This window comes from Topomyia yanbarensis, chromosome 2 (genome assembly GCF_030247195.1).
Source record: "Topomyia yanbarensis strain Yona2022 chromosome 2, ASM3024719v1, whole genome shotgun sequence".
Lineage (NCBI taxonomy): Eukaryota > Metazoa > Arthropoda > Insecta > Diptera > Culicidae > Topomyia > Topomyia yanbarensis.
This window is the reverse complement of record NC_080671.1, coordinates 192,340,097-192,354,204: the sequence shown is the minus strand read 5'-3', so window position 1 is coordinate 192,354,204 and position 14,108 is coordinate 192,340,097. Positions and strand designations below refer to the sequence as shown.

At 36.9% G+C, this 14,108-nt stretch overlaps 3 protein-coding genes and 1 long non-coding RNA gene across 10 annotated transcripts in view; 1 reads left to right on the top strand and 3 right to left on the bottom strand.

Annotated features, from left to right (window-relative positions):
• Window positions 1-2,711: 2,711 nt before the first annotated feature.
• On the bottom strand, window positions 2,712-4,083 carry LOC131679959 (uncharacterized). Its single transcript, XM_058960702.1, has 5 exons — window positions 4,061-4,083; window positions 3,877-4,019; window positions 3,225-3,535; window positions 2,820-3,161; window positions 2,712-2,765 (listed from the first exon to the last, which is right to left on the bottom strand). Exons 1-5 carry the CDS (start codon window positions 4,081-4,083, stop codon window positions 2,712-2,714), a joined length of 873 nt encoding a protein of 290 aa, XP_058816685.1.
• A 59-nt stretch (window positions 4,084-4,142) lies between these two features.
• Window positions 4,143-4,712, bottom strand: LOC131678672 (uncharacterized). Its single transcript, XR_009303719.1, has 3 exons — window positions 4,479-4,712; window positions 4,288-4,418; window positions 4,143-4,225 (listed from the first exon to the last, which is right to left on the bottom strand). It is a non-coding gene; the product is annotated as an uncharacterized LOC131678672 (long non-coding RNA).
• A 545-nt stretch (window positions 4,713-5,257) lies between these two features.
• Window positions 5,258-9,705, top strand: LOC131682527 (inhibitor of Bruton tyrosine kinase). The gene is made up of 8 exons (XM_058964062.1): window positions 5,258-5,565; window positions 5,622-5,872; window positions 6,018-6,360; window positions 6,426-6,526; window positions 6,582-7,317; window positions 7,403-7,836; window positions 7,900-8,074; window positions 8,132-9,705. The coding sequence occupies exons 1-8, from the start codon at window positions 5,395-5,397 to the stop codon at window positions 9,599-9,601; spliced, it is 3,681 nt and encodes a 1,226-aa protein (XP_058820045.1). The 5' UTR covers window positions 5,258-5,394; the 3' UTR covers window positions 9,602-9,705.
• A 1,896-nt stretch (window positions 9,706-11,601) lies between these two features.
• Window positions 11,602-14,108, bottom strand: part of LOC131682523 (ankyrin-3) — a 174,589-nt gene continuing 172,082 nt past the window's right edge. For all 7 annotated transcript variants that reach the window (XM_058964053.1, XM_058964058.1, XM_058964059.1 and 4 more), the window contains one exon: window positions 11,602-13,740. In XM_058964053.1, the coding sequence (XP_058820036.1) occupies window positions 13,296-13,740 (445 nt within the window). In that variant the 3' untranslated portion in view covers window positions 11,602-13,295. The remainder of the gene's footprint in view (window positions 13,741-14,108) is intronic.

Here is a 14,108-nt window from a genome sequence, read left to right as displayed (position 1 = left end):
ACAATTATCACTGAAACTTTTGTTAGACGCATCGTAATAGAATTTCAAGCTGGCTTTCACTCCTAACGTGTAGCAAAGATTTTTTCTTGATGACATTACATGTGCGTATTGCTTGAATCCTCTGTGTTTTGCTTCGTAACGAAAACACATCATTTTTTCTATCGGCCCTGAGATGCGAATAATTGACGGATAATGGACAATAAAGTGATGCTTAGGTTTGAGGTCTTTTTTGAAAAGGATAATATATAAATTATGATGTTGACTAATCTGTTCACGTAATTGATCAATTTCTTCTGATGAAAATGAACGGAGAAGGCACAAATGAACTAATTTAATCAACGATTTACAATATGTCCAAACTTGATCTTCAATAGGAATGTACTGACCAATAAGAAAGGTGAAATAATGAGTAAAGCAGCGCATTTCACTGGAAGTCATTCGTAACGAAACGGTTTTCTTTTTTTCTCTACTATAATATTCAGTTATATCTGGCATGCGTTTCATTTCGCTATCTAGGCACAACTTAGCAAATATCTTTCGTCGTGTATTGAATTCACTAACTGTGAAGTATCTTTTAGTATAAATGAAATAGTCTAGTGCCTCAGTGAAACCGTATTTACAAATTCCATTGCTGAAAATGTCGTGCATAGCATCTACACTACGATTTTCGATTACATGAAAGGATGGCAGATTATTGAATATAGAGTTGCCTGCAATACCAGTATCACAATGTCGCCCAATATCAATATCTTCATCATAATCTTGTCTTCGACGCATACAATCTGCATGTTCTATCACGTCCTTCTTAAGCAATTCTTTAGGTCGTCTACAGAACCGGCAATAAAAGGTAGCATTAAAACCACTTGATAAAAGTAGCATTGTATGCACTCCTAAGTTATCTCCTTGTACCAAACATAAGACGAACCTAATTAATACTGCTTGTCTGTTAAGCATAAACGTGATTCCAACTTCTTCTAAACCTTTAAACTTCTCTATAAGGGCATATAGTAGCTTATTGAATCCAACTACCTTGATGTCAACTTTTTTTAGCATTCCTGCTACAAATATATTGCATAATTTCCCTTGAAATTCTTCAGGGAACGTTGGAAAACTGTAATATATGCCACATATGGAATGTCTATTACTATGAGAGCTTTGGGGGTCATTTACCTCAAATTCATCACTGTAAATCCAGATTGGAATGATAATGTCGTTTTTATATTTTTCTCGGATTTGTTTCCATCTACTAGCAGCAACAAAGTTTTTAATGTCCGATGTCTTTTCAAGTTCTACCGTGTTACTGATAGTTTTCTCTAATAATGCTCCACATTCAAAAAATGTTTTAATTTGATATTCAACTGGCATTAACATTAGATAACTACAGTTTGGTTCGATGCCCAACTCATTCACTACATCGGCTGGCTTATTAATAATGTTATCATTTTCAATAGCAATGATTACAGGCAATTTAAATCCATGTGCGCGTAAATACTTAAAAAAGTTGTGGTCTGAACTGATTAAAGAAAACATTTATTTAAGTTTGGAGAGATAACATTTAAAATTAAACTCAATTTCAGGATCTGCAAACTTTAAATCCAACAATTCCATTTGGCAAGCAACTTCTTTGAAGATTAATGAGACTCTACGTTGAATGTCGTATACATCCTTGCGCGTAAAATTGTTCTTCATATGCATACTTAACGTAAAATCCGCCGTTGATTTATCAATCGCTTCAAACGTTGGAGATAGGTATTTTGAAAGAGTATTTTGTTCATTTGAATCAACTTTTTGTTTTTTATTTGAATTTTGGCTGTAGTTTGATTCCCTGCTCTCATGATTCGATTTATTTGACTGGTGACAAAAGCTTTCTGTTGCTAAACCTGTTATTGAATGCCTGCTCATGTGCTTTTTAAAAGGATACAGCTTTGAAAAAAGTTGATTGCAATTCATTACAGTACATCTATACCGATAATCTACTGGTACTACATGGTAATTTTTAAGATGATCGAAATAATCGCTTACATTAGAAAATATAAACTTACAGTCAGATAGCATACAACTAATCATTTTTGGTTACTGATGATATGTGCTGAGCAGACAGATACTTTTCCAGACGATTTATTGCAGCATATGACTCACGCTGGCGGATCGAATATGCATAAGAGCTTATGAAGTGCCACACCAACTTAGACACCTTCGAAAAAGGTAATCCGAATATTGCAGACAGCTTTAGAAGTACGTCCGTTGCTCTTGCAGCTGTGTTCACTTCATAGAGTATTTCGTTATACCATATATAAAATGGGCCATCGATTCGAGATACTTCTGTTCCAATAGTAATTAATTTTGGAACAATTGGTAGATTGCGTTCCTCGTAGCCCATACAGATTGTTCGAACTTTTTCTATAGCTGCGTCTAAAGATTCTGCAAAGACAATGGTATCGTCTTGGGCCGTACAGATTGTGGGTTTGTATCGGGATACTGCTGCGATTGGAGGTAGTACTGTGTGCAATCCTAGCAACAGCGCACAATGTTTAACATCTAAAAATGAAGAAATCGGAAAATATATAAATAATTGTCTCATAAATTCACTATCACACTCAAAAGAGTACCTTCGCTTGTAGTAGTGCTTTTCAATAATCTCAATAAACCTTCAGCAGATGGATCCAACGCCGTGTTTGAAATGTAAGCAATTAACGCAGGGCGAATAGCAACTAATACTTGCAATCCACTAGTTCCAATGTGAGTAGTCGAAAATCAATATCAATCTAAAAATGAAAACTTATTATTTTTATTAGTAGTATTCGTAGTAGTTGATTTACCAACTGAAAACCATTCGAATTTTTGTAATGCCCATACAATCTTAAGGCTTTTTTGACGAGCTTTTTGTCTCCTAGTATCGTTTTACGCGAATCAAAACTTATTGACCATTTGTCAAGTACTGTAGACCACGGCGTATCATTCAAAGCTAACCATTCATATGCTTCAATCGATTGTTTGCTGTCGGAGGGTGCATCGCATGTTGACTCGCCTGATTTGAGTTTTTTCAAATGTTCTTCCTTTGCGTCGCTTTTTCTCTTCTTTTGTTTTAAATTTCCAATTTTATTTATTATTTTACCGCCGTGATTACGACGGTCTCCACCTCGGGGAATGTAATAACTCTCCTACAATAGAAAGTATGTTCTTTTTATGTCCCATGCGTAATATAAAATGTGTATGGGTTATACCTTGCGTTCCGATTTAAAGATTGTGGTTATAGCCAAAGCATATCTCTCCAAATCATCCACGCGAAGTTGATCCTTAGTCGCCAGATGATATTTTGCGATAATACCAGCTAATGCCAGTTGTTTGGCCTCGCTCAGTTCGCCAAGTGTTGATCTACGCAAAATATCTTTCCCTTCCTCTGAATTTTTCAAGAGCGCTGCTAAAATGCTTGGAGAAAACACAGTATCAGATGAATATGGTGGGTGTTCCTCGTTGTTTTGTTTTTCCTGTCTACGCTCGGTTTCGTTCGTTCCGATCCCGTCATTAAAACTAGCTGCAAGAAGAATAGGAAAAGATAAATACAAGTGCAGTTGCTGTTAGCTAGAATGCTTTATGTGAAGGTATTATGTCAAATGCACTAAAGCGGCTCTTACACGTTCAATATTTTTTCAATGCGAGTGTTGACGATATTACTTTAATACGCCAATCCCATTTGAAATACACATCGTCAATACATTTTTTTTCCATTACACGTACAATGCTTTAGTCAATACTGTCTAGTATTGATAAAAATATTGAACGTTAAAACGCGCGTGTATTGCTTTATTCGACGTTTTAAATGCAATTCAAATGATGGAACTTTGCACCGTATTAGCAAATTTGAAATAATCCTACCTGAAACACTAGCAGTCGCTAGTTCCGCCTCGCCATTCGACGACACTGATGGCGTGCTCTGGCTTACATCTAGCAGCTCAAGTTCGTCCAGTATTTTTGAGGACTCATTTCCGGTACATAATGAATCAGAGTCAATCTGACTTCTTATTTCAAGGGGTACACAGCCTACTGTTTTTGTAGACACAATTCCCGAATCGGTCGATTCATTGACGGGTGTAAGTAATAAGCCCCGCTGCTCTCTTTCAAGTGCATGTGTATTCAGCACGCTTCCACTTGACTCACAGGGTTCGTTTGCTCCTCCATTTCCGGGAAGTCCGTTGCTGGTTAATGCACTGAGGATCGCTGATTTCTATAAATTAATAGATACAAATATGAAAATAAGTGTTTACCATAAAATATCAATTGAACTACATTTCTTTTTCGCCAGGAACTTATAGCTTCAAAAATAACCTCAATTTTCCAATCAGCATCCGTTTGCTGCAAATGACACTGTAACTCTTCAATCGAGAAGGTTATTACTTCGAATAATCCGATCCCGCACTCTGAAAATTGAAACATTTTATAGAGAAGGGTTTATTTATTTGAATATCAATGAATCTTACGCTCGAAAACATCTAGTAGACTTTCAGGGAAGCCTAAATCATCCAACAATAATGAACGCGTATATCCAGTTGACGCCATCTTGAGTTTATAAAACAGTAATTTTCTCACTGTGAGCTCCAGTAAAAGGTATGTGAATTTCACGTAACTTTTATCAACATGACACATAACCTTCACTCAAAAATCTAATAAGTTTTATTACCAAGTTGTTAAATTTTACGTGCATCACATAAAATTGAAAGGATTCCTATTTTTTTAACATCACCTGAATTTTCCGGTAAAAAATACGTTTCTAGTTTGTTCAGTGTAGAAATCATGGCGGCGTAGCAGATACCTGGTTCGGATGAAGTCATTTGAAATTTAACTAAAAATAAAAGGTTGCCAAAATTTAAATAAGACCAATGATTGGTCCAATGTTGTCAATCCTCTTTACGCAACTCTACTATAAAAAACTCTGATCCTACCAGGAGGATGACATGACGTCATATTGGCGTAGTCAACATAAAAAACTTTGTTTGTAACAAAATTAACGAAACTTGTCTAAATACAAACGAAGAGCACTTTAGCTTGCATCAAAATAGAGAAAGTGTGTATTGTTTTCTATTGTTTACTGCTACCGCTGTTTGTTGATGACATTTCAAGCGATTTTGACGTTGTCGAACTGACCCCCATTGATCGGTGGAAAAACGATGTTGCCTATTGTCAAACTCTGTATGTAGAGATAGGGACGCCAGTTACCTGGATCCTACCGATATTAAGGAATTCTATCTGGTCACCCTGATCCCTGCACTTCAGTGGCTGTCAAACCGGCTCGGCTTCGTTCGTGCGCATTCACCTGTTTATTGACACTGAATATTGGGAATTAATATTCTGCACTGATTAGTCCGGACACTTCATTTCCTAGATTGTGTAATTCCAATGTCCGTGTCGATATCGACATTCGATTATGAGTGTACAAAAAAGTGTCGCTTGCTGAGCCATGGGAATGCAATCACTACTACCCTCACGAAAAAATCCGTGTCCGATGAATTGCTGGCCGCGTTCGTGGCTAAGTCATGTCGGAATTTTGCAGATATTTTGGATGATCAGGTATCAAAGCTTACTGGTTCCAAATCGAGGTTTTAATTTTGATAATTCGCTTTCAGAGGAGAAGTGCTCTTCACTTAGCGGCATCCGTAGGGCGATATTCTATAGCGGAATGGCTAATAAAGAACGGTGCAAACATAAGTCTGAAAGATCGTGAATCTGGCCATACAGCGCTGCATCGAGCCATATACTATGGATGTGTGGGAGTGGCAGTCTTGTTGCTGAAGTATGGTGCAAACATTGACTCCCCGGATGAGGATTTTGTCAATCCGTTGCAGTTGTGCAGTAATATACCGAAGCATAGAGATAAGTGAGGAATTGTGACAATATGACTGCCCATAATCGCATATTTATTTCATGATCTTTGAAATCCTTATTTGCATGAGAATGACCTGCGATTATAGGAAGTTGTGACAATATTTATTTGTGCATTGCAAAGTTTTATTTATTCGCAGTGAGATCGGGCATGAACTGATGGTCTGGGGTAAAAACAAAAACTACAATCTGGGCATAGGCAACATTGAAGGCAGGGATATTCCAGACTTTATAGACTATTTTCGCAAGAATCGAATAGCGATACAAAAGATGTCAATGAATTCATATCACAGTGCATTTTTGACAAAATCAGGTGATATTTATACCACAGGACATGGACGAGGAGGACGGCTAGGGAATGGTGCTGAAAATACAATCGTGACTCCTTCAAAACTGGTCATTCAAACCAGAAATGCCGAGGAACACCTTATCGATGTAAGCACCGGAAGATACCACACACTTTTGTTATCTAGCCACAATGTTGTAAGTTAATTTAATTTATTATACTCATGTGAACAATATTTAGAGACAATGTGTACCGTTTACAGATTTATTCCTGCGGAGAGAACAACCACTACCAGTTGGGCATAAAGCCTCCTCCGGAAAAACAATTAACTTTTAGAGAAATAGGAGGCTTGCACAATTTTGCGTTAGTAAGCAGAATATAAAGTGAAAAATAAATTATCAATGCTTTTATATTACAGCGATAAAAAAATTATCCGCATAATAGCTAAGGACTTCCACTCAATAGCAGTATGCATAGAAGGTGTTTACGTATGGGGTTACAACGGTGGCCAATTCGGCATGAAGAAGGAATACAATCCAGTTGTGCTGCCACGATTAATTTCCTTGGAGTTGGAGTTGACCAAGGACAAACCAATGATGACGAATGGGAACCATGCGGTGAAAATTGTGGAATCAAGCAATGCAACTATTGTAGTATACACTAAATCGTGCTATTTATATATTTTCAACAACTTCAAGAGGCGAACGTACAAAAACCCACTGATGGAAACATTTGAATGCATTTCGGTGTCGGGTGGAGAGTTTGTATCCAAAAAAGAGGACACATCGAAGCAATCAAAGCCACTGAGGATCATAGCTGTTACAATTTCCAAAAACATTTACATTTGGTACGAAGACTGCCAACAATTTGTTCGCTGTGTGTTTGCTCAATCCAGGAATTTGGAGATAGAGAAAATTGTTTGGTGTAATAATCATGCGCTTATCCTACTGTTGGGTCATTTGTATCATGGAACAATTACGCATAAGCTCAATGCTCAAACGGTAGCCCATACCAGTGAATATACAGAGACGTACACGAAAAAAGAAATGAGCATCACCAATAAGACCAGGATCGAGCTGAAGCGGATCAAGAATTTGAGCAATATTGTAGACTTTGTTTGTAACGACGATGGGGATAATTTTGCTGTTCTAACGGTAAGTAAACTATATTGATAAACCCGTTGTACTACAATTATCCGCTAATATCTAAGTCTTAATTCCATGTTACATTTTTGTCTAGGAAAACTCCCGACGCTACTTCAACATCCCGGACATGAAAGAATCTAATTACGACTTTGGAACACTTCTAAATGAAGCGCACGAGTCGGACGGAGTGCATGATCTGGTATTTGTGGTCGAATACCAAATGTTTCCGGTTCATCGTTTCATAATCTATCATCGGTGTAGGCATTTACGAAAGTTGATAGAAAAACGACCGGGAGAACGCGAAATTCATCTAAACGGTTATGACGGTCTAGCCGCCCCGATTTTTGAACTTGTGCTGCGGTATATCTATTGTAATACGTTAATTTCGCGGGATGATGTCGAAAAGCTTGTTAAATATTTACAGCCCAACTCGAAACAAGGGGGTGAAAGCTTAAGTGAAATGGCGGTACGTCTTAGAAAAGTTTTTAAGCAGTTCGAAATTGGTGCATTGAACGAATCATTGAATAAGTGAGTTCGGCTTTGAAGGGATAATATAATCCGTTAATAATTTTTTCCATGATTTGAATCCAGACTGTCAAATGATCTATTGATTGAGGAGTTTCCAAAACTGGCACGCGACTCGTATCCGGAGCTCAGAGACGTCACCATTATCTTAAAAGATAATCAGGAAATCAAGGCCCACAAATGCATACTGATATCTCGGCTCGAGTACTTTAATATGATGTTCAGCCACACGTGGACCGAAGTGAGTGATCATTTATATGTGCTACCAGTATATATCTCTACTTTTCTTATTTTGCAGAGTAACAAAGTCAACTTATCGACAATTTCGTTGGAGCATATGGATCCTATTGTAGATTTCCTGTATGACAATAATTACCAACGAGTTCAGGAGCAAAAATACTCGGAAAGCTTCTTATTGAATATGGTCATCATTTGCGATCAATTTTTCATCTCGGAGCTAAAAAGGTTGTACGAAGTGATGATCAGTGATAGGATAAATCTGAAGAACGTTGGTGAGCTGATTGAATTCGGCTTTCAGTACAATTGTGCGTTGCTTAACGAACTTTGTATGCAGTTTATCAGTGTTAATTTGGCTAAACTACTAGAGCTTCGTTCTCTGGATGGAATCGATGCGCGGACTTTGGAACAGATTGACGCTTTCTATAAGGATTTTTATCATTTGAAAGATTATCGAATGATAACGCCTTCACCTGATGCTGTTAGTGATGAAGATTTACTACGCTTTGTTGAAGGATTCAGCATAGATTTAAGCACCAGAGAATCTGAATTAAACACGGGTAAAATCAAAACACTTAAAGGGAAGGTCACTCCAAAAAGTACCAAACTGCAGATGAAAAAACGAAACTATGAAAAGGAGGCAATGGAATACATAAGGGATCTTTCATTTGAGGAGATACCTGTTGTAAAAAATGAAGGAAAAAAAATTATCAATGGTGCTGTTGAATCGAAATTTGTTCCGGACATAGAAGTAAAACATTGGCAAAAAGTAATGGATCCCAAGAAAAAGTCTGTTACAGCCGCTGTGAAAATTAATGAAATAGTCAAAAATGAAACTAAGGTAGAAGGGAACTTCTCAAATTTAAAGTCTATCCTGGGGAAGACGTCCTCACCTGCTAAAGAAACAAATCTCTCTTCAGAGGACAAAAAAGACGAAGACTACGATTCTGGGTACAGCGGCAGTCGTGTTACAATGTTCAATTTGAGCGATTTTACTATGCAGAAACAAAAATTATCGCAAAGGCAGCGTAAACGACTGTCATCTACCTCTGACAAACCAAAAGAGGTGATTCAAGTGATTTCACCTGAAGCACAAGTAATGCCATCGAACCCATGGAAGAACTTGCACAACTCGGCAGCTAATATGTCAAAATCAAGCCCTATAGCTATAACGCCACCAGGTGACGGCCGTAAGCTGTCTAATAAAAAGGAAAGCTACAAACCTGCCTCTCCATTGAGCAATGGTGCGATTGCCTCCTCTCCAAAACCATCGACTAGTAAAACCTCATCTTCTATAACCGCGGCTGACGGACAGTTTAGCAAAATTCTCGCTGATGAACGTCGGCAGAAGCAGTACTACGAAAAAATCAAATCCAAATCGTTGGTTCACACACAAATGGAAGAGCGGGCGATAGAAGAACTTCGAAGATTCTACAATGTCGATAGTGTGTTCGATGAGAACATCACAGTGGAACGGTATCGGCCACGTGCGGACGGTGCTAGCAATTATGCCGTCTGGCAATTTCAGTGATTGAAGATGCACTTAAAGTGCTAGTTTTTGTGTTAAATGTTGGATTACCTGCTTTGAAGGTAACAGTGACTATGATATATAGGAATAAATTTGGATAAATTTTACACTCCATTCAATTAATTCCCTAACCGTAACTATCGCATATAAGCTTTCACCCATATACTACATCACAATGCACAGTTGTTCCTCCAGTGGACATGGAAAACATTTTTTTTTCAAACCCAACAGATTATATATCGGAATTGCAGAATAAATTATCTTCGTAATTTGAGATGTACCAAATAGTAATATTCGGCTCTCAAGCGAATACCGAATATTTAATGTTTAATTATTCGGCGTACCGTATATTCGGCTTAAATCAAAATCGTCTGGTATTTGGTCCGGATATTCGGTCGACCGAATATTCGGTGCATCTCTATGAAGTGTTCGATAGGTCAATTGATTGGAGAATTATGGCAATTTCAATAATAACCTTTCAAATGAACTAATACGATTTCTCGACAAACATATGATTAGGGCTTATAAGTCAACTGTCAAAATTGATTGAGATTTGAGTGAATACTCCGGACAAACGGTTACTCGCCACTCAGATGTTGGTACCTAGTAGACAAAAGAGAAAAAAAAATCCCTCATTAAGCGCTGTGAACACTGTGGCTAGTAACGGCTTGTCCGGAATTTCCATTCAAAGAGAATTTTAACAGTGGGTTTTACGATGTAATCAATGTTTGCCGAGACTTGTTAAGGTTCAAGTTACCTTTTTTGAGCATGTGTTAAATTTGAACGCTGGGTAGTATGGGTAGGAAAAATTGTGTTCAGCTTTGCCACCAGATTATCCATTTAAACCTTTTCAAAACTCTAAAAGAAGAAAATCAGCCGATTTATTAGATCACAACGATTCAAATCATACAAAATAGCCACTGGAAAAACTATCGGTTTCGCTAAATGGTGCTTTTGAAAAAGTGGCTGTGATTTTTTGTCACACTACCACACCGTACTGGGGTACGCAACACAACGGCGCAATGAAAAAACCACAGCCACTTTTTCAAAAGCACCATTCAGCTAAGCCGATAGTTTTTCCAGCAGGTATTTTGCATGAATTAAATCGTGATGATCTAATAAATCGACTGATATTGTTTTTTCAGAGTTTTGGAAAGGTTTAAATGGATAATATTGTGGCAAAGCTGAAGACAATTTTTCTTACGCACACTACCAAGCCTTGAGGTAACTTGATCCTTAACATCACAGAAAACATTTGGTATTGCTTCTACGAAAGGTAAAGATGTGAATCAACGTGTATTTCTTTTATGAAATTCCACTCTGCAGCCACGACAGAGTATCGCATAGCGCGCATTTTTCTGTTCTTCGCTTCAATGCACGCTGCGCATTTGAGAATATCGTTCTGTTCGCACCGACATGAGAGCGAAGAGAATGGTAAATAAAACGAAATCATCGAAGAGAAATGAGTACATCCTTCTGAAGCGCATTAGCTAAGCGGTAAAGAATGGCGGTTAGCAACTGGAAAAAGTATACTGGAAGAGTATGTTTGAAAAGTAATTTTCGATTCTCGTTTTCATCCTGCGGCTGCCAGTACTGATTGGAGAGATCCATAGCTGGAACCAGTCTGTCGGGGTGCGCATCATACTAAATAATGAAGTGTTTGGGCAGATCATAAAAGATTTACACGCAGAAATCTTACCTATATAGCAGTAAGATGTAACTACTTGGCCTTTGTTCTTTGTAGTGGGATATCTTGTACTTTATCGTCTTTGTCCAAATGCTACACCAGACCTTTAATCATATCGAACCACAACGTACAAAATTACATGGGAAGCGACCGATTTTTGTCGATGGAGATTTAAAAAGATGTATACACATGTATTTGTACAGGTAGACTCTGTGAAACGAGCATTACAACAGCCTTATGAAAGCAATTTAAAAGTAGTGGGACAAGCTAAAATGCTTTGGATGGAGAGTTCGATAATTTTATGAACTATAACATGTTTCAGATGGATTAAATTTATTTCTTTTTTGAATTTTTACTTGATCACCTTAAATATGATTCACATTTTTTGTCTGGTAGTTCTTATGTTATGTAATGCAATATATTACTATTATCCAGCGTTCGTTTGAATGAAGTTTGTATTGCAATGAATCCATTTCCATAGATTATCAAGCACTAAGGTATTCAATTTCCACTTAGAATAGTTATTCATATCAGCGTTAATATTTTTATGCTTCCGACAATCTGTAAATAACTTTTTTTTATATTCACAATCCATAAAGATTTATTTTTTTTTCCAATGCAATCCAATTAATGTTGACTCTCTTAGTGTTTTTTTTTGAAAATATACGTTTTTACTTTGTTTTTTTTTTCTTCTCAATGATTTATATAATTCATCCTTATATTTTTAACAAGGGCAATAAATATAACATAGCAGGCTTGTATTGTTATAGCTTTTTTGAAAGGGAGGGAACTGTAATCTCTCATTTTCTATACGATAGAGTTCATGCTGAAAGGAATGAACCTACGTAGACTTTGTGTAATGATTGTTTAAGATAGGACGGGCGATGTTGTGAAATTGTGTTGAAAAAGAAAACAACAATGAATACAATTATAACAAAAATGACGACTTAAAATAAGACAATAAAGAAAATAAAACATTCGGTTAAGGGAGCTACCGTTGAAAGTCTATAATAAATAGTCACACAGAATAGGTAGTATAATATTAAAAACAAAAGAGAAAAACTTCTTAAAATACTGTTTTTATAGTAGTGACATCTACAATATTATGCGTCTCATTTTCTGTTTTTGTTAGGCAATCGAAAATGAGAGAAATTGCTAAAAACTACTTTTCCAGAAGATCAATAATATAATCTGTTTGTTGATTTGATATAGCTTGTTCCATACATCAGTTACATTTTGTTTTTGTATTTAATTGTAAATTTTGTTACAGTTTATCTTGTTTAGATAAATATGAACAAAGTTGCCATTTATCACGATTATTTTTTTGCATCAGCACCCAATTTCTAATCAAATGACCGGGGTTGTATGATTTCTTTAGTTTAAATCAAAAGATTTACTTAAACTTTCCCGTGAAACCAAATAAAAAAGTTTTGCCTAGTTTTGAATCCTATCAAAATGTGGAAAGAATTACTTTTTCATGTTCGTACAGTTTTTAATGCGAACAATATTTATAAATGTTAGAAAAATAAATAATCTGTTTCTCGATATTAACTGGGAACATTTTTACAACTCCATTGCTTGCAGCAGGTGTTTAACGCGCACTTGCCCTGAAATGTGTCACTTTTCTGTCATTATCAGGTAGTAAGCATGATATTGAGGCACTACCAAAATTAATGATACTATTCAATACTTTTCACGTACTCATCTATCTTTACAAACTACATTTGCTGTATAGTGCACTTATTTGATTATAAAGCAAACAATTTGTGGATTAAAACACGATCAATGCAATAAAATTTGAAAAACTTTGGAAAAATAACTTATTCGAATTGTTGAAACAAAGTTCTACGAATTATAAGTCCCTACAATGTAGCAATATCATTTCAACTTTGTTCTTGATCCACAGTTTTGGCCACATAAAAGAGAACAACTTCACATTGCTGCCTATAGCTGAATCTTAATTATCGTTGTGCCTAAACATGTACTTAGAAAGCTGCCACAACTAGAAGCTTAATTTTTCCTCTCCTCGTTCATGAATTCGTCGACAATTGTGTTGATGGAAGGTTTCGTGTCGTGCTTTCCATCGACTACCTCCGTGACTGTGACAGTTCGAGTTTCCTTGACCAGCTCAGGTAGACCCGATTGCTGCAACAGTTGCGTGGTCGTGGTTATCTTATGCAACAATTCATCTTCGGGAAAATCTCCATCGGTTGAGGTCAGCGTGATGGTGTTTGTCGTCGTCGTAGTCGTTGTTTTTGCATTGCTAGGTGAGTTGGGCTGTGTTTCCTCATCGGTTGTCGTTGTGGTCGTAATTATCGCATTGTCCTCATTCAATCCAGCCGCTGCTGCCGCTAGTTTCATCTGTTCCACCAATTGTTGCTGAAGCTCTTCCGGCATCTGCTCAGAGGTGGCGTTGATGGTGGTGGTCGTTGTGATCACAGTAGTCCTCAGGGAACTGCAAGATGAATGATAGGGTCAATTATTTATCTGGTTAATACAAAAGTAATATTGTATTAAGCAAAGTACAAAAAAGGCCTTTTAGTAGATTACTGATCTTGGGTTTTATGTATGTTTTACTTCGGGGCGGTACACAAATAACAACCAACCCTCCCCTCTTCCGCAAAGCGACAGGCGATAAAAAAAATTAAATGTTTTACATTTCTCTCAAACGCATGTCCCTACAAATTTTTGGCGGTTTTTATCTACTGTGCTATATTTCTCCTTAGTGGAGAACAATTTTGGTAAAAAAAACTATTTTTTTTCTCCATTAAGGAGAAAATTGTTTGTTTTTTCTTTTGCGGGACATCACGCCTGACTAGGGGT

What these genes read in the sequence shown, in the direction of transcription:
- LOC131682527 (XM_058964062.1), top strand. Translation starts at nt 5,395, where the DNA reads ATGTCCGTGTCGATATCGACATTCGATTATGAGTGTACAAAAAAGTGT. An exon ending in TGTTATCTAGCCACAATGTT is followed by an intron (nt 6,361 to 6,425) that starts GTAAGTTAATTT and finishes TACCGTTTACAG; the next exon opens with ATTTATTCCTGCGGAGAGAA. An exon ending in ATAATTTTGCTGTTCTAACG is followed by an intron (nt 7,318 to 7,402) that starts GTAAGTAAACTA and finishes ATTTTTGTCTAG; the next exon opens with GAAAACTCCCGACGCTACTT.
- LOC131679959 (XM_058960702.1), bottom strand. Translation starts at nt 4,083, where the DNA reads ATGAATCGACCGATTCGGGAATT. An exon ending in AGCGACTGCTAGTGTTTCAG is followed by an intron (nt 3,536 to 3,876) that starts GTAGGATTATTT and finishes TTCTTCTTGCAG; the next exon opens with CTAGTTTTAATGACGGGATC. An exon ending in TCTTTAAATCGGAACGCAAG is followed by an intron (nt 3,162 to 3,224) that starts GTATAACCCATA and finishes TTTCTATTGTAG; the next exon opens with GAGAGTTATTACATTCCCCG.